The 16,395-nt window shown below is 46.2% G+C and overlaps 1 protein-coding gene across 4 annotated transcripts in view; it reads left to right on the forward strand.

Annotated features, from left to right (window-relative positions):
- The first annotated feature begins 7,077 nt into the window (after positions 1 to 7,077).
- FBH1 (F-box DNA helicase 1) overlaps positions 7,078 to 16,395 on the forward strand; it is a 45,914-nt gene continuing 36,596 nt past the window's right edge. For 2 of the 4 annotated variants that reach the window (XM_062210992.1, XM_062210993.1), the window contains exons 1-2: positions 7,078 to 7,188; positions 14,916 to 15,071. In XM_062210992.1, the coding sequence (XP_062066976.1) occupies position 7,188; positions 14,916 to 15,071 (157 nt within the window). In that variant the 5' untranslated portion in view covers positions 7,078 to 7,187. The remainder of the gene's footprint in view (positions 7,189 to 14,915; positions 15,072 to 16,395) is intronic. The other 2 variants (XM_062210995.1, XM_062210994.1) reach the window with 1 other exon arrangement.

A 16,395-nucleotide genomic window follows, 5' to 3' on the forward strand; every position in this document is an offset into this window, starting at 1 on the left:
GCTGCCCCTCACCTGGGCCTGGGCCCAGGGACGGGCCAATTGAAACAGGGCTCCAGGGCCTCCCTTGCTTGTGGGTCTGACCCTGTCTCCCTTAGCACCCCAAGGCCCCAGGCTCTGATCTTCCCTCCTTGCCTCAGGTCAGGATGTCCACTGTCACCCGACAGAGTAGCTAGGGAGCGTGGCCCTGAGAACCTGCAACATCCTAGTCCAACAAGCAGTAGATCTCTCATTGCGAAATCAAAACCTCTCTGGCCAGCAGCTCATGACAGGGAGGGGCCAATCCTCTTGAGGGGATTCCATTCTTGGGGGGTTCCAAAAAGAAGTTTCTGTGCCTGGGAAAGCAGCTGCATAAATGTGGAAGGAGCTTGTACCTTTTAAAAAGGTGTTTTCAGCACCTCCCTAGCATCTTTGCCTCTGCCTCTCTCTGCAAATGCCTAAGGCTGGCATCTCCAGGTGCAGATGGCTAAGTTTTTAAGATTCAGGTGTGCACAGTTATAGAATTATTTATAATTACTAATAGCCACCCCAGAATGCAATTTGAAATAAGCTTTAACTATACCATTTGGTATTTAAACTCTTCACACAGAAAACTAGCATGGCCTATCAGAACATTCAGCTAGCCAGATTTTCCATTGTGGAGCTGATGATAGCACTGGTGATCCCACAGTGGCCGCTACAACGTGTCGTGCAGCAAAGCTGAGCCAGGCATAGAGTCAGGTGCTTTCGCACAGGGCTTCTCTACCTCGGGATGTGCGCTGTGATCTCCATTTGGTAGGGCCCAGACCTGGGCTGAGCGTGTTATTTTACGTATGTATGTATCTGAAAGATTTATTTACTTATTTGAAAGTCAGAGTTACAGACAGAGATGGAGAGACAGAATCTTCCAACTGTTGATTCACTCCCCTGATGACCGCAGTGGCCAGCACCAGACAGGGCTTAAGCCAGGAGCTTATTCCAGGTCTGCCATGTGGGTCAAACACTTGGGCCACCTTTTGCTGCTTTTCCCAGGCCATGAGCAGGGAGTTGGATTGGCAGTGGAGGAGCCAGGTCTTGAACTGGTGCTCCTGTGGAATGCCAGCATTGTAGGTGTTGTCTTAACCTCCTGTGCCTCAGCTCTGGGCCCTGAGTACGTTCTTTCTGTATGGAAAGAATTGTCATTTCTTGGGTCCCAACTCCAGATCAAACATGTTCTGCCTCTCTGAGCTGGCGATCTGTTTTGAAAGGTGGATGGAAACCTAGACTACTTTGCAGTGCACTTGCTTGTGGAGTGGTGGAAAGGAAGACAGACTCGCTGACCCGCACTAGGAAGCCATTAGTTCTCCAAAGCCCCGCCCAGAAGTTCCACATGGAAGGTGAGGGATACCTGATTCTTTGCTTCTAGGGTCCCTATGTTCAGTGTTCTATGTTGTCAACAAATCCTATTTTTCTCCCCGATGGTTCTCTGTAGACTGGGTTGTCTGCCTTGCCAGCATTATGGTGTGACTTTGATGGCAGGATTGTGCTGGTTGGTTTCCTTTCATAGTCACTGGAGACAAAATGCTTGGGGTCAAGAACCTAGGAAGGAGGGGCCTGACGTCATGGTGTGGCAAGTAAAGCAGCCACCTGCAATGCCAGCATCCAATGTGAGAGCTGACTCAAGCCCCGGCTGCTCCGCTTTCAATCCATTTCCCTGTTAATGGCTTGGGAAAAGCAGTGGAAGATGGCCCAGGTGCTTGGGCCCCTGCAACCCATGCTGAGACCTGCAAGCAACTCCTAGGTCCTGCTTTCGGCCATTACAGTCATCTGAGGAATGAACCAGCAGGTAGAGGATTCTCCCTCTCCCTTTCCCTCTCCCTCTCTCCTTCTTGCCCTCTCTCAGTCTCTAACTCTTTCAAATAAATATTTATAGGAAATCTGTAGGTCCTTCTGATGCTTATCAGACTGACAGCACTTACTTAGAGTCTCTGTTATCTAGCAACCCTGTGAGGGTAGGAAGCACAGCTGTTTCATTGGTTGGAGTCTACATCTGGCACAGGGTTTAGTTGATATTAGGCACTGAATGAATATATAAGCACGCATGCTTGTTGAATAAATAAATGGGTGACTTTGCCAGCATGAACATTTTCCTCCATATGTTCAATTAGCTAGTTTTGTTTTATATGCTTTTAGTTATCTGCTTACATCCATTTGTTTGTCTTTTGGAAGCATAGTTTCTTTCTTAATTTGAGCTCTTTATGTAGTACCAATATCAACTCTTTGAAATAATACATATTTCCCTCAATATGTTTTTTTTGTCCTCATCTCTCAAGATGCATCTTAATCGCTTCTAAATGCCCATGCATTGGTGGGAGAAGAGAGGTGAGAAATGGAGCTTTGTAGTGCATATACAAAATGTTTCTTGCATCCTGGCTCCACTCTCGGCCCCATCTAGTAGTCAAGTCTTACAAGGAGAAGTAATTAAATTAGGTTCACTGTTATTGCCTCAGAATAATAAAAACTTAAATGTACAAGTGATAAGAAGTGATTGCTTCATTTTACATGTACAAAACCGATCTTTTATGAGCACTTTCATGGCAATCTATCAATTCTAAACTTACCTCTCTACTTTTGTGTTGCAAATCCCCAGGATGGGTTTCCACCTAGGGAAATGCAGAACAATTTTTTAGAAAAGATTTATTTATTTATTTGAAAGGTGGAGTGGCAGAGAAGGGAGAAAGAAGGGAGGGGGAAAAAGGGAGAGGAAGGGGGGAAGAGAGAGAGTGAGGGAGTGAGAGAGTGAGAGAGCGAGAGAGAGAGAGGTCCTTCATCTACTGGTTCATTCCCTAAGTGGCTGCAGCATCCAATCCAGGCTGAAGCCAGAAGCCAGGAACACCACTGGGATCTCCCACATGGGTGGCTGGGGCCTAAGTACTTAGGCCATCTTCTGCTAACATCAGCTTGTAGTTGTGTGGGAAGCGGAGCAGCCGGGACTCAAACTGCACTTCAGTATGGGATGCAGTTTAACCACTGGCACATTGTTGGCCAACAAAACATATCAACAGTAATCCATAACATACAGCCAGAAATTTAATTCCATTAAACATAACTGTACTCCCAAAAGCTTTTGATTATCTGTCTCCACTACTTCTCCACATTTCTGTCTCCACTATATTGGGAATTATTTCTCCAACAGCATGAAGGGTGCTGGGGGGAAAGTGGGTCACATAATTCATGAGCTGATGTTTTTCTACTTACCTACCAAGTTTTAAAAAGGATTTCTTGATCTCTAATTCCAACTGTGGCTAGAAAATTGTATTTATATATCCTAGTCTATTTCATGTCAAAGGTATTAATTTTGAGAGAAACTAAAAGCCTTGCATCTTAATTCAATGTACTGTCCCAGAGGATAAAGATTATTTTCCAAATTCCTTGATTTGGGTGGTTAAAGCTCTTAGGATCCACTTCTTGTTAGGTCACGGACACTTTGCTTCTTAGTGTTCAAAATACTCCGCAGTGTGAGCATTAGCTGAGCAGTGACGATGCCCGTACCAGAACACCTGAGGTTGACTCCTGGTTCCAGCTGCTGACTGCAGTGTCCTGCTAAGGCAGACCTGGGGAGACTGCAGTAATGGCTCAAGTAACTGGGCTTCTACTCCTACTAGGAGGGAAGCCGGTATCGAATCCTGAGTTCCCAGCTTCAGCCCTAGTCAGGTAAATGTGGGCATTTAGGAATGAACTAGCAGATGGATGCTCTCTCTCTATTTAACTGTCTCTTATAGGAAGAGAGGAAGGGAATAAGGGAGGGAAGGAAGCAAAAGGTAATTCGGGGAAAAAGAAAAAATAAGGAAGGAAATAAGATTATTCAGAGCTAAGGATTATGACCCCACATAATGAAAACTGCATCTCAATTTTAGACTTATCTAATGATAAGAGCCCAGGTATTTAATTATAAGCATTTAAATGTATACCAATTTTTCTCTCTCTCTCTCTCACTGTCCACTCTGCCTGTCAAAATAAATAAATAAATAAATAAATGTACAGCAGTGTGGCAGGTATCACTAAGGTTAGGAGGACATGCATATTCTCCTGCAATTAACAATGATGCCGATGTGAATGCCAATGTGAAAACAACTCAAGAAAATCACAGCTATGCTCACTTGCTGCCAATCATCACGCTAAGGGGTTTACACGTGTCCACTGTGCTCCTTAAACCCTACAACAAGATTGTAACTTGGGCTTCATTACTATCAGGTTTTGCTGCTGGGGAAACTTGCTCACAAGAGACCTCAGTCCCTTGTCCAAAGTCAAAGACTGTAAGGAACAGGACCAGCTTATCATCTAACTTGGAGGATAATACAGATACACATGAAAAGTAAACAGAAGGAGCCGGCGCCATGGCGCAGTAGGTTAATCCTCCACCTGTGGTGCTGGCATCCCATGTGGGCACTGGTTCTACTCCTGGCTGCTCTTCTTCCCATCCAGCTCTCTGCTGTGGCCTGGGAAAGCAGAAGATGGTCCAAGTCCTTGGGCCCCTACACCTGCGTGGGAGACTGGCAGAAGCTCCTGGCTCCTGGCTTCAGATCAGCGCAGCTCCGGCTGTTGCAGCCATCTGGGGAGTGAACCAACGGAAGGAAGACCTTTCTCTCTCTCTTCCTCTCACTGTCTGTAACACTTACCTCTCAAATAAATAAATAAAAAATCTTAAAAAAAAAAAAAGTAAACAGAAGAACACGCTTAGCTGAGTTACATTAGTTTAAAAACTAATCATTTGACAAAAGGTCCCAAGATGCTCCTGTTCCCTGCCCTCTACTTTCCCAAATCCTCCATTCTGCAGATGACTTGAACAAAATGATGTTCAGCAGTGCTGGGTGAGGCAAGCTGCACTTATGTGCCTGCAGGCCTGCAGAGCTGCAAGCCATACCTGCAATGCACAGAGGTCTTCTAATTTTGCTCTTCCTATCCCAGGCAACTGGGCAAGCAGTGAGCAAGCAGGACCAGATGGTCACCTGCTCCACTGGCAATATGGAAACTGTCCCAGTTATCTCTGTTATGCAGGATTGATGCCATGCTCCAGAAGGTCCTGCATCACCTCGAGGTTCTTCCTTGTGCAGCCATCCTCAGAGGAGTCTAAGGCCAACCAGGACAAGCGGAGACTGTAGAAGTAGTCAGATTTTCAGAAAATATACATTATTTGGCACTATGGGGTTGATGGGTCTGGGAGGCAAGAAAACAGCCTTGACTGGCATCTGGTCTGCCTGGTATGAGAACCCCAGGATAAATAACAGCAAAAACAACTGTGCTGAATGTGTACCTACAAAGGGGTACCTGGGAGGCAAAGCTGCTTACAAGACTCCATCTTCTGGGTGTGAAGATATATTTCATTTAAACATAGAACTCTGTCCTCTGTTTCGTATTTATATCACACCAGGCATCACTTGAAGGCAGGGACTTCACGATGCTGTGAACCTAAAGAGGTACTTAAGCAAGTACTAAAAACCTTATCAATCTAACAAACAAAATGGAATTGGTGTAGTGGTGCAGTAGCCTATCTTGGTTGTGGTAGTGGCTATGCAAGGCTACCCAGGTGATAAAATTGCTCAGCGTGCTACACACTTACACATGCCATGCATAACTGATGAAATTTGAATAAGTGTATTGACTGAAGAATGCCAATTAAAACAATTGCTGAAATAGTAATTAAGCTCTATGTCCCCAGAAGAACATTGCATTGGGGGCCACGTGTAGCCTGATAACATTTTAAAATTATATTCTATATTGTTCTCTAACTTACAAGGAGAAATGATTGACCCAACCAGCCAGCTAACCCCACACGGGCAGGAATGAAGTATGCTGTAAGTCAATTTCACTTTAGGGGAAGGCTGGGGCAGGGGGACCCTGCCGTTGAGAGCGCCTGGGTAGAGAACCGGGAGCTGAGAAAAGCTAATGATGTCGGAAGAGATGAATGAAGTACACAGAAATCTACGTTTCCACAGGCAGTAGATCGGCGGGGCGTCTTTCTGGATCCTCGCCATCTACCAGTCGCCCTTCAATGCCGGCGGCCCATAGAGACCGCCTCGTGCAGAGGCCGCCTGTAGTCTTGGTCATTGGCCTGGGGCAGATGGGTCAGGATGTCCAAATGCCCGTGGCAGGCGACACAGTGCAGGACGGGGTCACCAGCCAGCCCCTGGCAGCCTGCAACTCCTCCTGCTGGGCTTGCAGCCGGCCCTCCTGCAAGTGCTTGCAAAGGTGCCGTGGGTTCCCGGATGAGGCCGTCATTGCAGACCAGGCTGGGCAAAGCTAAGAGTGGATAGGGACTTTCTCTTCTTGCAGGAGAACCCCCACCCACCAGCTTCTGTCTCCAGCTGCAACCGCCCCCAGCACCTTCACACCCTGACGCCTGCCCAAGGCCAGGAAGAAACAGTTCAGAGCGCAGGGTGCTGGCTGATTCTTCAAGGCGGCCAGGCAGTCGACGGCGAGCACTCTCGGGGTAGCTCTGCGGCGTGCCGCCGTGCCGCTTGTCAAGTGTGCTCGCCCTAACGCACGGAACGCACCCAGGTCGGGGCTCCGGGCGCCTCCGCAGTCCTGGAGCTGGTCAAAGAGTGAGGATGGGGGCGTCGCCCTACCGCAAAACCGGCAAGCGCGACGAGGAGGCCTGCCAAGACACTCGGCCTATTCCACCGCAGCCTGCCTGACAGGGATCTGCCCAGGGCTGACTGCTGGGCGGCCGGCCCCGGACGTCCAGCCGCTCTTGCTCGGCGTGACCCAGCCCGCCGCCTGACCCGCTAGGCCAGTGGGTGGTGTTCCATTGCTCCACCTTCTCCCACCCTTTCAGCAGCACCTCCGCCTCCTCGCCCGCCCGCAGACCGCGGGGCCGGCGGAGCTCGCGGGAACTCTGGGAAAGTTGCCCGTCTCCCGGCGGCCCGACCGGAAGCTCAGACAAGGCGTGGTGCGCTAGTGCCGGCCGCGCCCCCTCGGCAGCGCATTTCTATTGGCAGCGGCGGCTGTCCGTCAGCGCGCCCCCTCCGCTTGCCCGTCCCGATTGGCTCCAGGGGCTGTCCGTCGGCTCGGGCGGCGGATGCTGCGCTCGGCTGCTGCGGGGTGGGGCTCGCGGAGGAAGTCGGCGGCTGTCAGCGATCCCGGTCCAGCCTGGAGGAGGAGCTGGGTGGTTGGAGACGCTGGGCTGTGGGGCCGGCGGCGGCGGCGGAGGCAGCCCCAGCCCGGAGCGCCATAGTGCGTGAGGCCGCGGACGTGGCACGGAGTGCGGGCGGGTGTTAGCCGCGCGCGGAACTTACCCTTCTGGGGGTCCCGCGCTGGGGTTGCGGTCTCGGGGTGGGGGTCAGCGGGTCCGCTGGGAGAGCCCGGCCCATCCCTGGCTGAACCTGGGTGCAGGGGCGCGGCCCCGGCCGGCAGTGGGCAGGTGGAGGGCGCTGCAGGCTGTGCATGGGGGCGGCTGGGGTTCCGCCTGAGCTGGGGCCGGGCCCTCGACCCCTCTCTGCTCCGTGGGGCCCAGGAAGGGGTAGCTCGGCGTTTCTCGGCGACTGGAAGAGGTGGCACGGTAGACGTGGCCGCAGCTGTTGGCAAGCCCGGTTTTCGTTTTGTATTCCGATGTTTTGACCTTGGGCGAGTCGTTTTTTGTTGCCTTGTTTGCCCTTGCTTTTTTTGGTGGCCTCCTCCCTCCTTGTCCGAAGATAAGGTTAAGGTAATGTGGGAAGGCCTTGAACTTTTGGAGGATACACTGAGCTCTTAAAAAAAAAAAGACTATGGGTGATTGAAGAGATTTGGGTAGGTGTTGGTGTTCCTTACCTGACCTTACGGATAGTGGTTGTTTGCCTCTTGATGTTGTCAGCTCCTTTAGAGGGTAAAAGGAGAGTTGCTGCTTTGTGCCTGGGTTGTAAACAGATACCCTTTACATTTGATATTGCACTCTGTGGTTTGCAAAGTACTTTACATTAATTATCTCATCCGCAAATGATCCTGCACAAGTGAGGGAAGAGGGCCTTCATGAGGTTGGTGATTCTTTCTATTAGTGATTCTTTCTGTATTAGAAGTACAGGCAAGAAGATCTTCTGGAAGGAAGGGTGGTAGCATCTATTGAGTGTCCTACTGCCTGACACTGAAGAAATAGGCAGAGATATAATAAAGACAGATCTCTGGTAAGGATCCGTGAGAGGAAGCCAGTTGCACTAAAGAGCAGATTCAGTTTGGTTAACTTCGTGAATAGTTGGCGCAATCGTTGGGGACAGAATAAGTCCTAGTTACCAGCTTTGCCAAAGTTACAGCTTCATTTATCCTGTCACTCTCCACCCACTCTCCAAACTCTCCTCCCCAAAAGTAGGGAATGAGTAAAGGTGCTTTGAAATGTGCAAAATTTTAGGACATGCCAAGCAGTGTTCTTACTGCTTGCTCTTGGAGTCAGTACAAATTGGAAGTTAAGGCATCCAGGAACTTCATACTTTTTTTGCTATTAATCCTCCTCTCCATCCCCATGGTTCTGATTATACATGGCCGCCCTTTGCTTGCTTTATGTCTCCAGTTTCCTTTGATTTTTAAGCAAAATTGAGATACATGGGCCGACAGTCAGATGCAATATTGAAAATGTAGGACAGTTGGCTACTTAATTGGTGTCCCAGATCCAATTCAACTCCTCCCGTGTTCTTTATAAACTTCTTTTGGCCTGTGTCCCCTCTTTGGATAACAGGAAGATTCCATATGTGACTTCACACAGTCCCTGTGGTTTTCCTGGAGCACAAGCTTGGTCTAGGGAGAGGATCTGCACAGTAAGCGAAGAGACAGGTGGAGCTTTTCCCGGTTGGACTACCCTTTTCTTTGGGACTTTGTGGTTTGACCTTATTGTCCATTTCACATGGCGTTGTCGTTGGTGTTGTGATTTGTTACCTGGATGTCTTTCCTTTTTATCATGTTGCATTTCCTGAGCGTTCAGCTGTGGCCACTGGAATACTGACTGGTGGACATGCTTTGTGATTTGTGAGTGTGCATAGACACCAAACGCTCTCATGAGACTTAGAATTCTAATTTCAGATTCGTTGCCAACATATTTGCTCTGCTTTCTACATTTCTGTATCCCTTATAGGCTGATTTGTATTTGGAAGCTGAACCTGGATTCAGTTTTACTGTTCTGGTTGTGAAATTACAAGTTAGCATCCCCCTCACTCCAGAAAAGAACAATTAAAACAACACCATTTCTCTTTTATTCTTATGTTATAATAGAAATATGGTATCTCTTCTGCTCTTTCTTTTTCTCCTAACAGTCTTGTCAGAAAGGCTTCTTGAGACTCTGCCCAATTTCTGTTGCTCTCTGGCCTTTACCGACTCTTGCCTAGGTTGGTACAGTGATTTATGACTTGTCTTCCTGACAACTTGCATGTCTGTTCGTCCTCTGTGAATTTGACTAGGTAAGGACTCTTGTTGAAAACTGGGTGAAACCTTGAATGGCCTACATGATAAAGTCCAGTCTCTTTAGCAGTATGGTTAAGGAACTGTGTAGTGGTAGCTCCAGATTCTTCTTCCAAATGTGTCTCCCATCATTCTTCATCTTGGAACCTCGTGTTCTGACAAAACCCACCTTTTTGGCCACACCAAAGCTTTGTTATTTCTCCATATTTTTGCACATATTGGTTTTTCTGCCTAACTGAATCCCATTCATTTTTCAAGGCTCAGCTCTTTATAAAGCCTTTTTTTTTTTTTTTTTTGATAGGCAAGTGGACAGTGAGAGAGAGAGACAGAGAGAAAGGTCTTCCTTTTGCCATTGGTTCACCCTCCAATGGCCGCCGCGGCCGGCACGCTGCGGCCGGCGCACCGCGCTGATCCGAAGGCAGGAGCCAGGTGCTTCTCCTGGTCTCCCATGTGGGTGCAGGGCCCAAGCATTTGGGCCATCCTCCACTGCACTCCCGGGCCACAGCAGAGAGCTGGCCTGGAAGGGGGCAACCGGGACAGAATCCGGCACCCCAACCGGGACTAGAACCCGGTGTGCCGGCGCCGCAAGGCGGAGGATTAGCCTATTGAGCCGCGGCGCTGGCCTATAAAGCCTTTTGCCATTTCTTCAACTCAATGTACTGTTCAAGTTCTTTAACTCTTATTTGCTATTTATTTATCTGCTTTGGTTTCTTACCATGCCACTTCATGGATGCATTTGTCTAATATTTACAGTGCCTATGTTTCATAATTTGTGTTTGTTTTGATAGCCACCTTGTGTTCAGACTTATTCATTTGTGTGTCCTCAGTGTCTAAAATGATTTTTAACACCAAGGATACTGCCAAGAGAAAGCCATCATGGAGTTTATAATTAATCTGGGACAAAGTAGACACTGAAAAGTGGTTATGGAATCAATTGTCAATAGAGAAAGCCTTTAAGTATATAAAAATATGTCCTGGACAGTAAATAGTAATTTCTTTTTTTGCTACTTCTTCCTATCCTACAAGAAACATAGTGTGTGAAACCCTTGCTCACTATAATGAATGAGTCCTGATTTCAGGGTGTGAAATGATCTGCAGAACATGGCGCCTGATGACTTGGACATTTCGGGTTTAGAGATAAACAGGATACGGTGGCTGGCAAGTGGCGGAGTCAGCAGTGAATACCCATGGAAAGAGCTACAGAGGCAGTTTGTTTTCTTTCTACTTTTTTTAGAGCTAATGCAAACAAAATATTTGGAAGTTTTTTCCATTTTGAGTCTACAGTACTTAGTGGTATTCTCCTTATAGTTACATCTTCGAAATACTTTTTGGCTACTAAATTTCTTTGGTTCTGATATTTCACAGTTTTGGGTTTTTTTTTTAAGTGTTACATAAATTATACTTGAGGTTTTTCAGAAGCTGAATTACAGCTTCCTGGATATAGCAAGGATAATGTTATGGAAAAATGCACCTTGGATTTGGGGAGTCAGAAGACCTGAGTTATTGTTCTGGCACTGTCACTTGGGCACTGTGTTGTGACTTTGAGTGGTCTTCTCTGAGCCCTCACGGCACTGTTTTGTTTTGTTTTGTTTGAAAGACTGGGAGAGGTTCACTCCCCAAATGCCTGCAGCAGCCAAAGCTGGACTGAGGCTGGGAGCCAAGAACTCAATAGAGGTCTCCCACATGGGTGGCAGGATCCCAATTACTTCAGCCATTACTTCTGCCTCCCAGGATCTGCATCAGTAGGAAAGTGGAGTCAGGAGCCAGAGGCCATGGGTGTCTTAACCAGTGGTTCCACTGCTAGGCCAAATGCTTCCCCGTGCCAAAGTTTACTTGTGGCACAGTTGTAAGAGTGCTGTGAGAATGCATCAAGATTACAGGAAGGAGCTGCAGAAGCTGTACAGCACTTAGGAGCTGTAAGAGAGTTTCAAGCTTCAAAGCCACAGAAGGCCTAAACTATAGAAAAAAGCTATCTAGTGCATGTGTTTGTTTAGTCAGCCGTTGTTTATGAAGCAATATATGTTGGATGCTGGAAAGAAGACATATTAAATACATTCTTATATAAGTCATTGCTGTTAATAATGACAAGATAACAACACTGTTAACAATACGTATGGGGCCGGCGCTGTGGCGCAGCGAGGTAAAGCCCTGGCCTGAGGCGCCAGCATGCCATATGGGTGCCGGTGCTAGTCCCGGCTGCTCCTCTTCTGATCCAGCTCTCTGCTGTGGCCTGGGAGAGCAGTAGAAGATGGCCCAAGTGCTTGGGCCGGTGCACCCATGTGGGAGACCCAGAGGAAGCTCCTGGCTCCTGGCTTTGGATTGGTGCAGCTCTGGCCAGTGCAGCCATTTGGGGAGTGAACCAGTGGATGGAAGACCTCTCTCTCCCTCTCCCTCTCCTTCTCTCTGTATAACTCTGACTTTCAAATAAATAAGTAAATTTTTTTTAAAAAAATTGGGCTAAGATGGAACAGAGCATCATGAAGGTGAAGAGATTTAATGATTAGCAAATGGCCAGACTGAAATTGCTCAAGGTGATGACTACCATGAAGTCAGACAGCAAAGATCAGGAACCCAAGGTGCCAGTGGTCTGCTGAGCTGGGGCCAAAAGTTCAGAATTAGCAGAAATGTGTGTCCCCTGGAAAGGGAGTCCCCGAGAGTTAGGGGACAGAGAGAAGTTGTACTTCTAAGAGAGCATCTCAGAAAAGTCAGGATGGGACCAGGCTTACTCATACTCAGCAAAGTTCTACTTGACAAATGGTTTTTGTACAGTCTCAGTTTTCCTGCCTTAACACCTGAGAAATATGACATTTTTTTTAAGAAAGGATTTTTATTTATTTATTTAAGAGAGAGATCTTCCATCCATTGGTTCACTCCCCAAATGGCTATAACAACCTGGTCTGGGCCAACCCAAAGCCTCCCAGGTGGCTGGCAAGGGCCCCAAGTATTTGGGCCACCTTCTGCTACCTTCTCAGGCTGATTAGTAGGAAGCCAGATCAGAAGTGTAGCAGCCAAGACTCCTGGATGGCTTGACCCACTGCATCAGAATGCTGGACCCTGGCAGTTGACACGTTTCTATTAGTCACTATGGTAGAATCTCAAAGAGGGGTACAATTTCCCACTTTGGTACATAAGAGATTAATTTGAGCATCTCTGGTGGCCTCATACAGTTTGAGAAGCTCCATAAGCCACTTAAATTTCTCTCCATCCTCAGGGACCCCTGTGTTAGACGTAGCTTTTATTTATGTGTCTGTGTTTCCCATATCACACTTGAACTTAGCTCCTTAAACAGTCACAAGCAGCTTCTAATATTAAATTCTCTCTAAGAGAGGTGTAAAGTCCATTCACAGTAAAAGGAAGGAGGAGGATTTTATAGAAGAGGTAACACTTGAGCATCTTTGTTTTGATAGTTACATTTGAGCTGCTACTTTAAAAGCTATTAATAAGAAGATTGTTTAGAATTTCAGTATAGTTTTTAAAAAATTTTTAGCATGAATATTAATGCTATTAAAGTGAAACTTACGGCCAGCGCCGTGGCTTAACAGGCTAATCCTCCGCCTTGTGGCGCCGGCACACCAGGTTCTAGTCCCGGTTGGGGCGCCAGATTCTATCCCGGTTGCCCCTCTTCCAGGCCAGCTCTCTGCTATGGCCCGGGAAGGCAGTGGAGGATGGCCCAAGTCCTCGGGCCCTGCACCCACATGGGAGACCAGGATAAGCACCTGGCTCCTGGCTTCGGATCAATGAGATGCGCCGGCCGCGGCAGCCATTGGAGGGTGAACTAACAGCAAAAAGGAAGACCTTTCTCTCTGTCTCTCTCTCTCTCTCACTATCCACTCTGCCTGTCAAAAAACAAAAACAAAACAAAACAAAAAAAGTGAAACTTACATGCCTTTTAGAAGGAAACACTCAGACTGATGTAGGAGTCATATGATTTTCCCTAAAGCATTTTATTTATTTGAAAGCTACAGCAACAGAGAGAGAAGGAGAGATGGAAAAGTCTTTCATAGTTTGTTCACTCCCCAAGTGACTATAAAAAAGCTAAGAACCATGGCTGGCACTGTGGCACAATAGGTTAAGCTGCCATCTGCTGTGCCAGCATCCCACATGAGAACTGGTTTGAGTCCTGGCTGCTGCACTTCCAATCCAGCTTCCTGCTAAAGGCCTGGGAAAACAGCTGAAGACCCAAGTGGTTAGGCCCCTGCACCCACATGGGAGACCCAGAAGAAGCTTCTGGCTTTGACATGGCCCAGCCCCAGCCATTGCAGTCATTTGGGGAGTGAACCAGCAGATGGAAGTTCTATCTTGTTTCTCCTCTTTCTCTCCATAACTTTCTTAAAAAAATAAATAAATAAATAAATAAAAAATAAAAAAAGCTGGGTCCCTGGAACTCCATCCTCATCTTCCCACATGGGTGTCAGGGGCCCAAGCACTTGGGCCATCTTCTGCCTTCCCAGGCACATTAGCCAGGAGCTGTATCAGAAGCAGATTAGCTGGGGCTCAAACCATCTGCTCACTGGTATGGATTACTGGCATCACAAGTGGCAGGTCAATCTACTGCACTACAGTGCTAGCTCCATCACCTGCTACTTTCCCAGGCACATTAGCAGGGAGCTGGATTGGAATTATAGCAGCTGGGACTTGAACCCACACTGTGATATGGGATGCTGGTGTGTTGTAAACAGCAGCTTAACCTACCATGCCACATGCCAGCTGCCTCCTCAGTGTTTCTTAACAGAATATCATTACTATAGTTAGTTGACTGCAAAAGGCTAGGATACAGCCATTCTTCAACTTTAAAGGAAAATTTCCAAGCTTCATCATACATGTATGAATACCTCTGCTATACAAAGTTGTTAACTTCTGTTTTGTGTAACTATTTCCAATAGCCAGATTTCAGAGTACATTGTAGATGTACAAGGGTGGACATCAGAATCCTTGACTGAATCTAATGTTCTAATTGGTTATGTGTCTCATTGTTGATGTTCAAAAGTCTTACGTATGTTACCTGACTTAACTACTCAGCTAAGCAGGTCTGTGGTTGGCTCCAAGGTCCAGTATCATACAAATACGAGTGGCTTGATTTTAATCTTATTCCTGCATACTTTTAACAGCTTTCTAAAAGCTTTAAAAGCTTTTCCTCTTTAGGCCAGTTTGATAATAAACATTCTCCTTCTATTTACATGAAATGGCCTCTGTCTATTGGTAACTTTTACATCTCCAATTCTGATTATAGACATTGGCAACTTCATTTTCAATGAGTAAGTCATGGTCAAAGCTTCTAGAAGGTATAGACAGGAGAAAACTCATTTTAGAATCTTAAAGTGTCATTTTAGGATTCTTAAATTCTAAGGAGGAAATACTGAGAAATTATGAGATGACTAAAAGTTGGTGGATATAGCCAAGGCGGAATGGACTGGTGGGGTTATCTCCTGAATTGCTCATCAGTTACTGTATTACTGAAAATTAAGTATCATTTGCTGACTGGCTTTTAGAATTGGCCATAACTAATGAGTATCTCATTTCTTCTGCCTTTTGGTACAAAACAGTGAGACGGTTTAAGCGGAAGCAACTAACAGCCATCGACTGCCAACATTTGGCTCAGAGTCACTTGTCTGTGACCCAGCCCTTCTGTCAGAGATGGACAAACAGAGATCCGAACCATGGCCTTTATCCTAGACCCAGAACAAAAAGAGGGAGGAGGGGTATGTCTTCCAGAAAGTATTTTATGTTTAAAAATCTTTTATCTGTTGTGGCCTCTCAATATCTGCCATTTCAGATGTATCTGTAAGTGTGGCTGCTCTGATTTTGTAGTCCTGTTGAAATGATTCAATACTTTTGTGCATTATTTGTAAGTCTTCCTTAAAAATTATTTTTTAAAAAATATTTATTTATTTATTTATTTATTTGAAAGGCAGAGTTACTGAGAGAGAGAGAAACAGAGATCTTGCATCTTCTGGTTCACTCCCCAAATGGCTACAATGGCCAGGACTGGACTAGACGAAAGCCAGGAACCTGGAACTCCTTCTGGGTCTCCGATATGAGTGGCAGGGACCCAAATACTCAGGCCACCTTCCTCTACTTTCCCAGGCACATTAGAAAGGAGATGAATCAGAAGTGAAGCAGCCAGGACTTGAATCAGTGCCCCTACTGGCTGCTGGTGTCACAGGCTGCAGCTTAACCTGCTGTACCACAATGCCAGCTCCGGAAAATTCTGACTTGCTATAATGGTTGGTATAAAAATAAAAAAAAACAAACAAACAAACAAGGAAAATATGATAAAGTGAATATCATTAGCTTGCAAAATTCTAAAGTGATAGGAGATATGGCCAATATCACCATTATTCTAATCCAGAAACACTGTGATTACTTGGCTCATCATTAGTCGTCTTTGTGTAGTCCATCACTAGGTCTTCTGTGTTATTACTTTTCCTCTGAAATGTTTTCTTCTCCAGTGTCTTCATGGTAGACGTGCCCTTTGTCACCTAGTACCTAAACCACTGCAGGAACCCTTCTTCTTGACTCTAGAGTTTATTTCTTCCAAATCAACTAGAACATATGCCATTGAGTGAAATATTCTTAAATATGATTGTTTTCTCTGTAATGTCATAGCTGTTCTCAAGAACCTGCAGTAAAATGTTTTCCTGTTCCTCTGATGACTTCAAGCTCACACTTGCAATCACCTGATATTTGTTATTAATTATGAAGGCTCCACTTTTAGCAGTTTGGTTTCCTATGCCTCTACATACCAAATGAATGCCACTTTTGTTAATAATGATCCATAATCCACCCATTAATACAATCTGGATTGCCTTACTTCTCTTTAATGTTTATTAATTTCACAACCCAACTCAAATAATCAGTCATCTATAAATATTGTGTGTTTTTCACTTTTGGAAACCACTGAAACCAATTGTATGGGGCAGTTTTAAACTTAATGATGTGTTGTCTGATATTTAGTTTGTTTTGTATGTCTGAGGCAGTTTCTTCTTTACTGACAAGGGGCTATGTAAACATGGTGCTAGGCAT

This window comes from Lepus europaeus, chromosome 14 (genome assembly GCF_033115175.1).
Source record: "Lepus europaeus isolate LE1 chromosome 14, mLepTim1.pri, whole genome shotgun sequence".
In the NCBI taxonomy this organism is placed as follows: domain Eukaryota; kingdom Metazoa; phylum Chordata; class Mammalia; order Lagomorpha; family Leporidae; genus Lepus; species Lepus europaeus.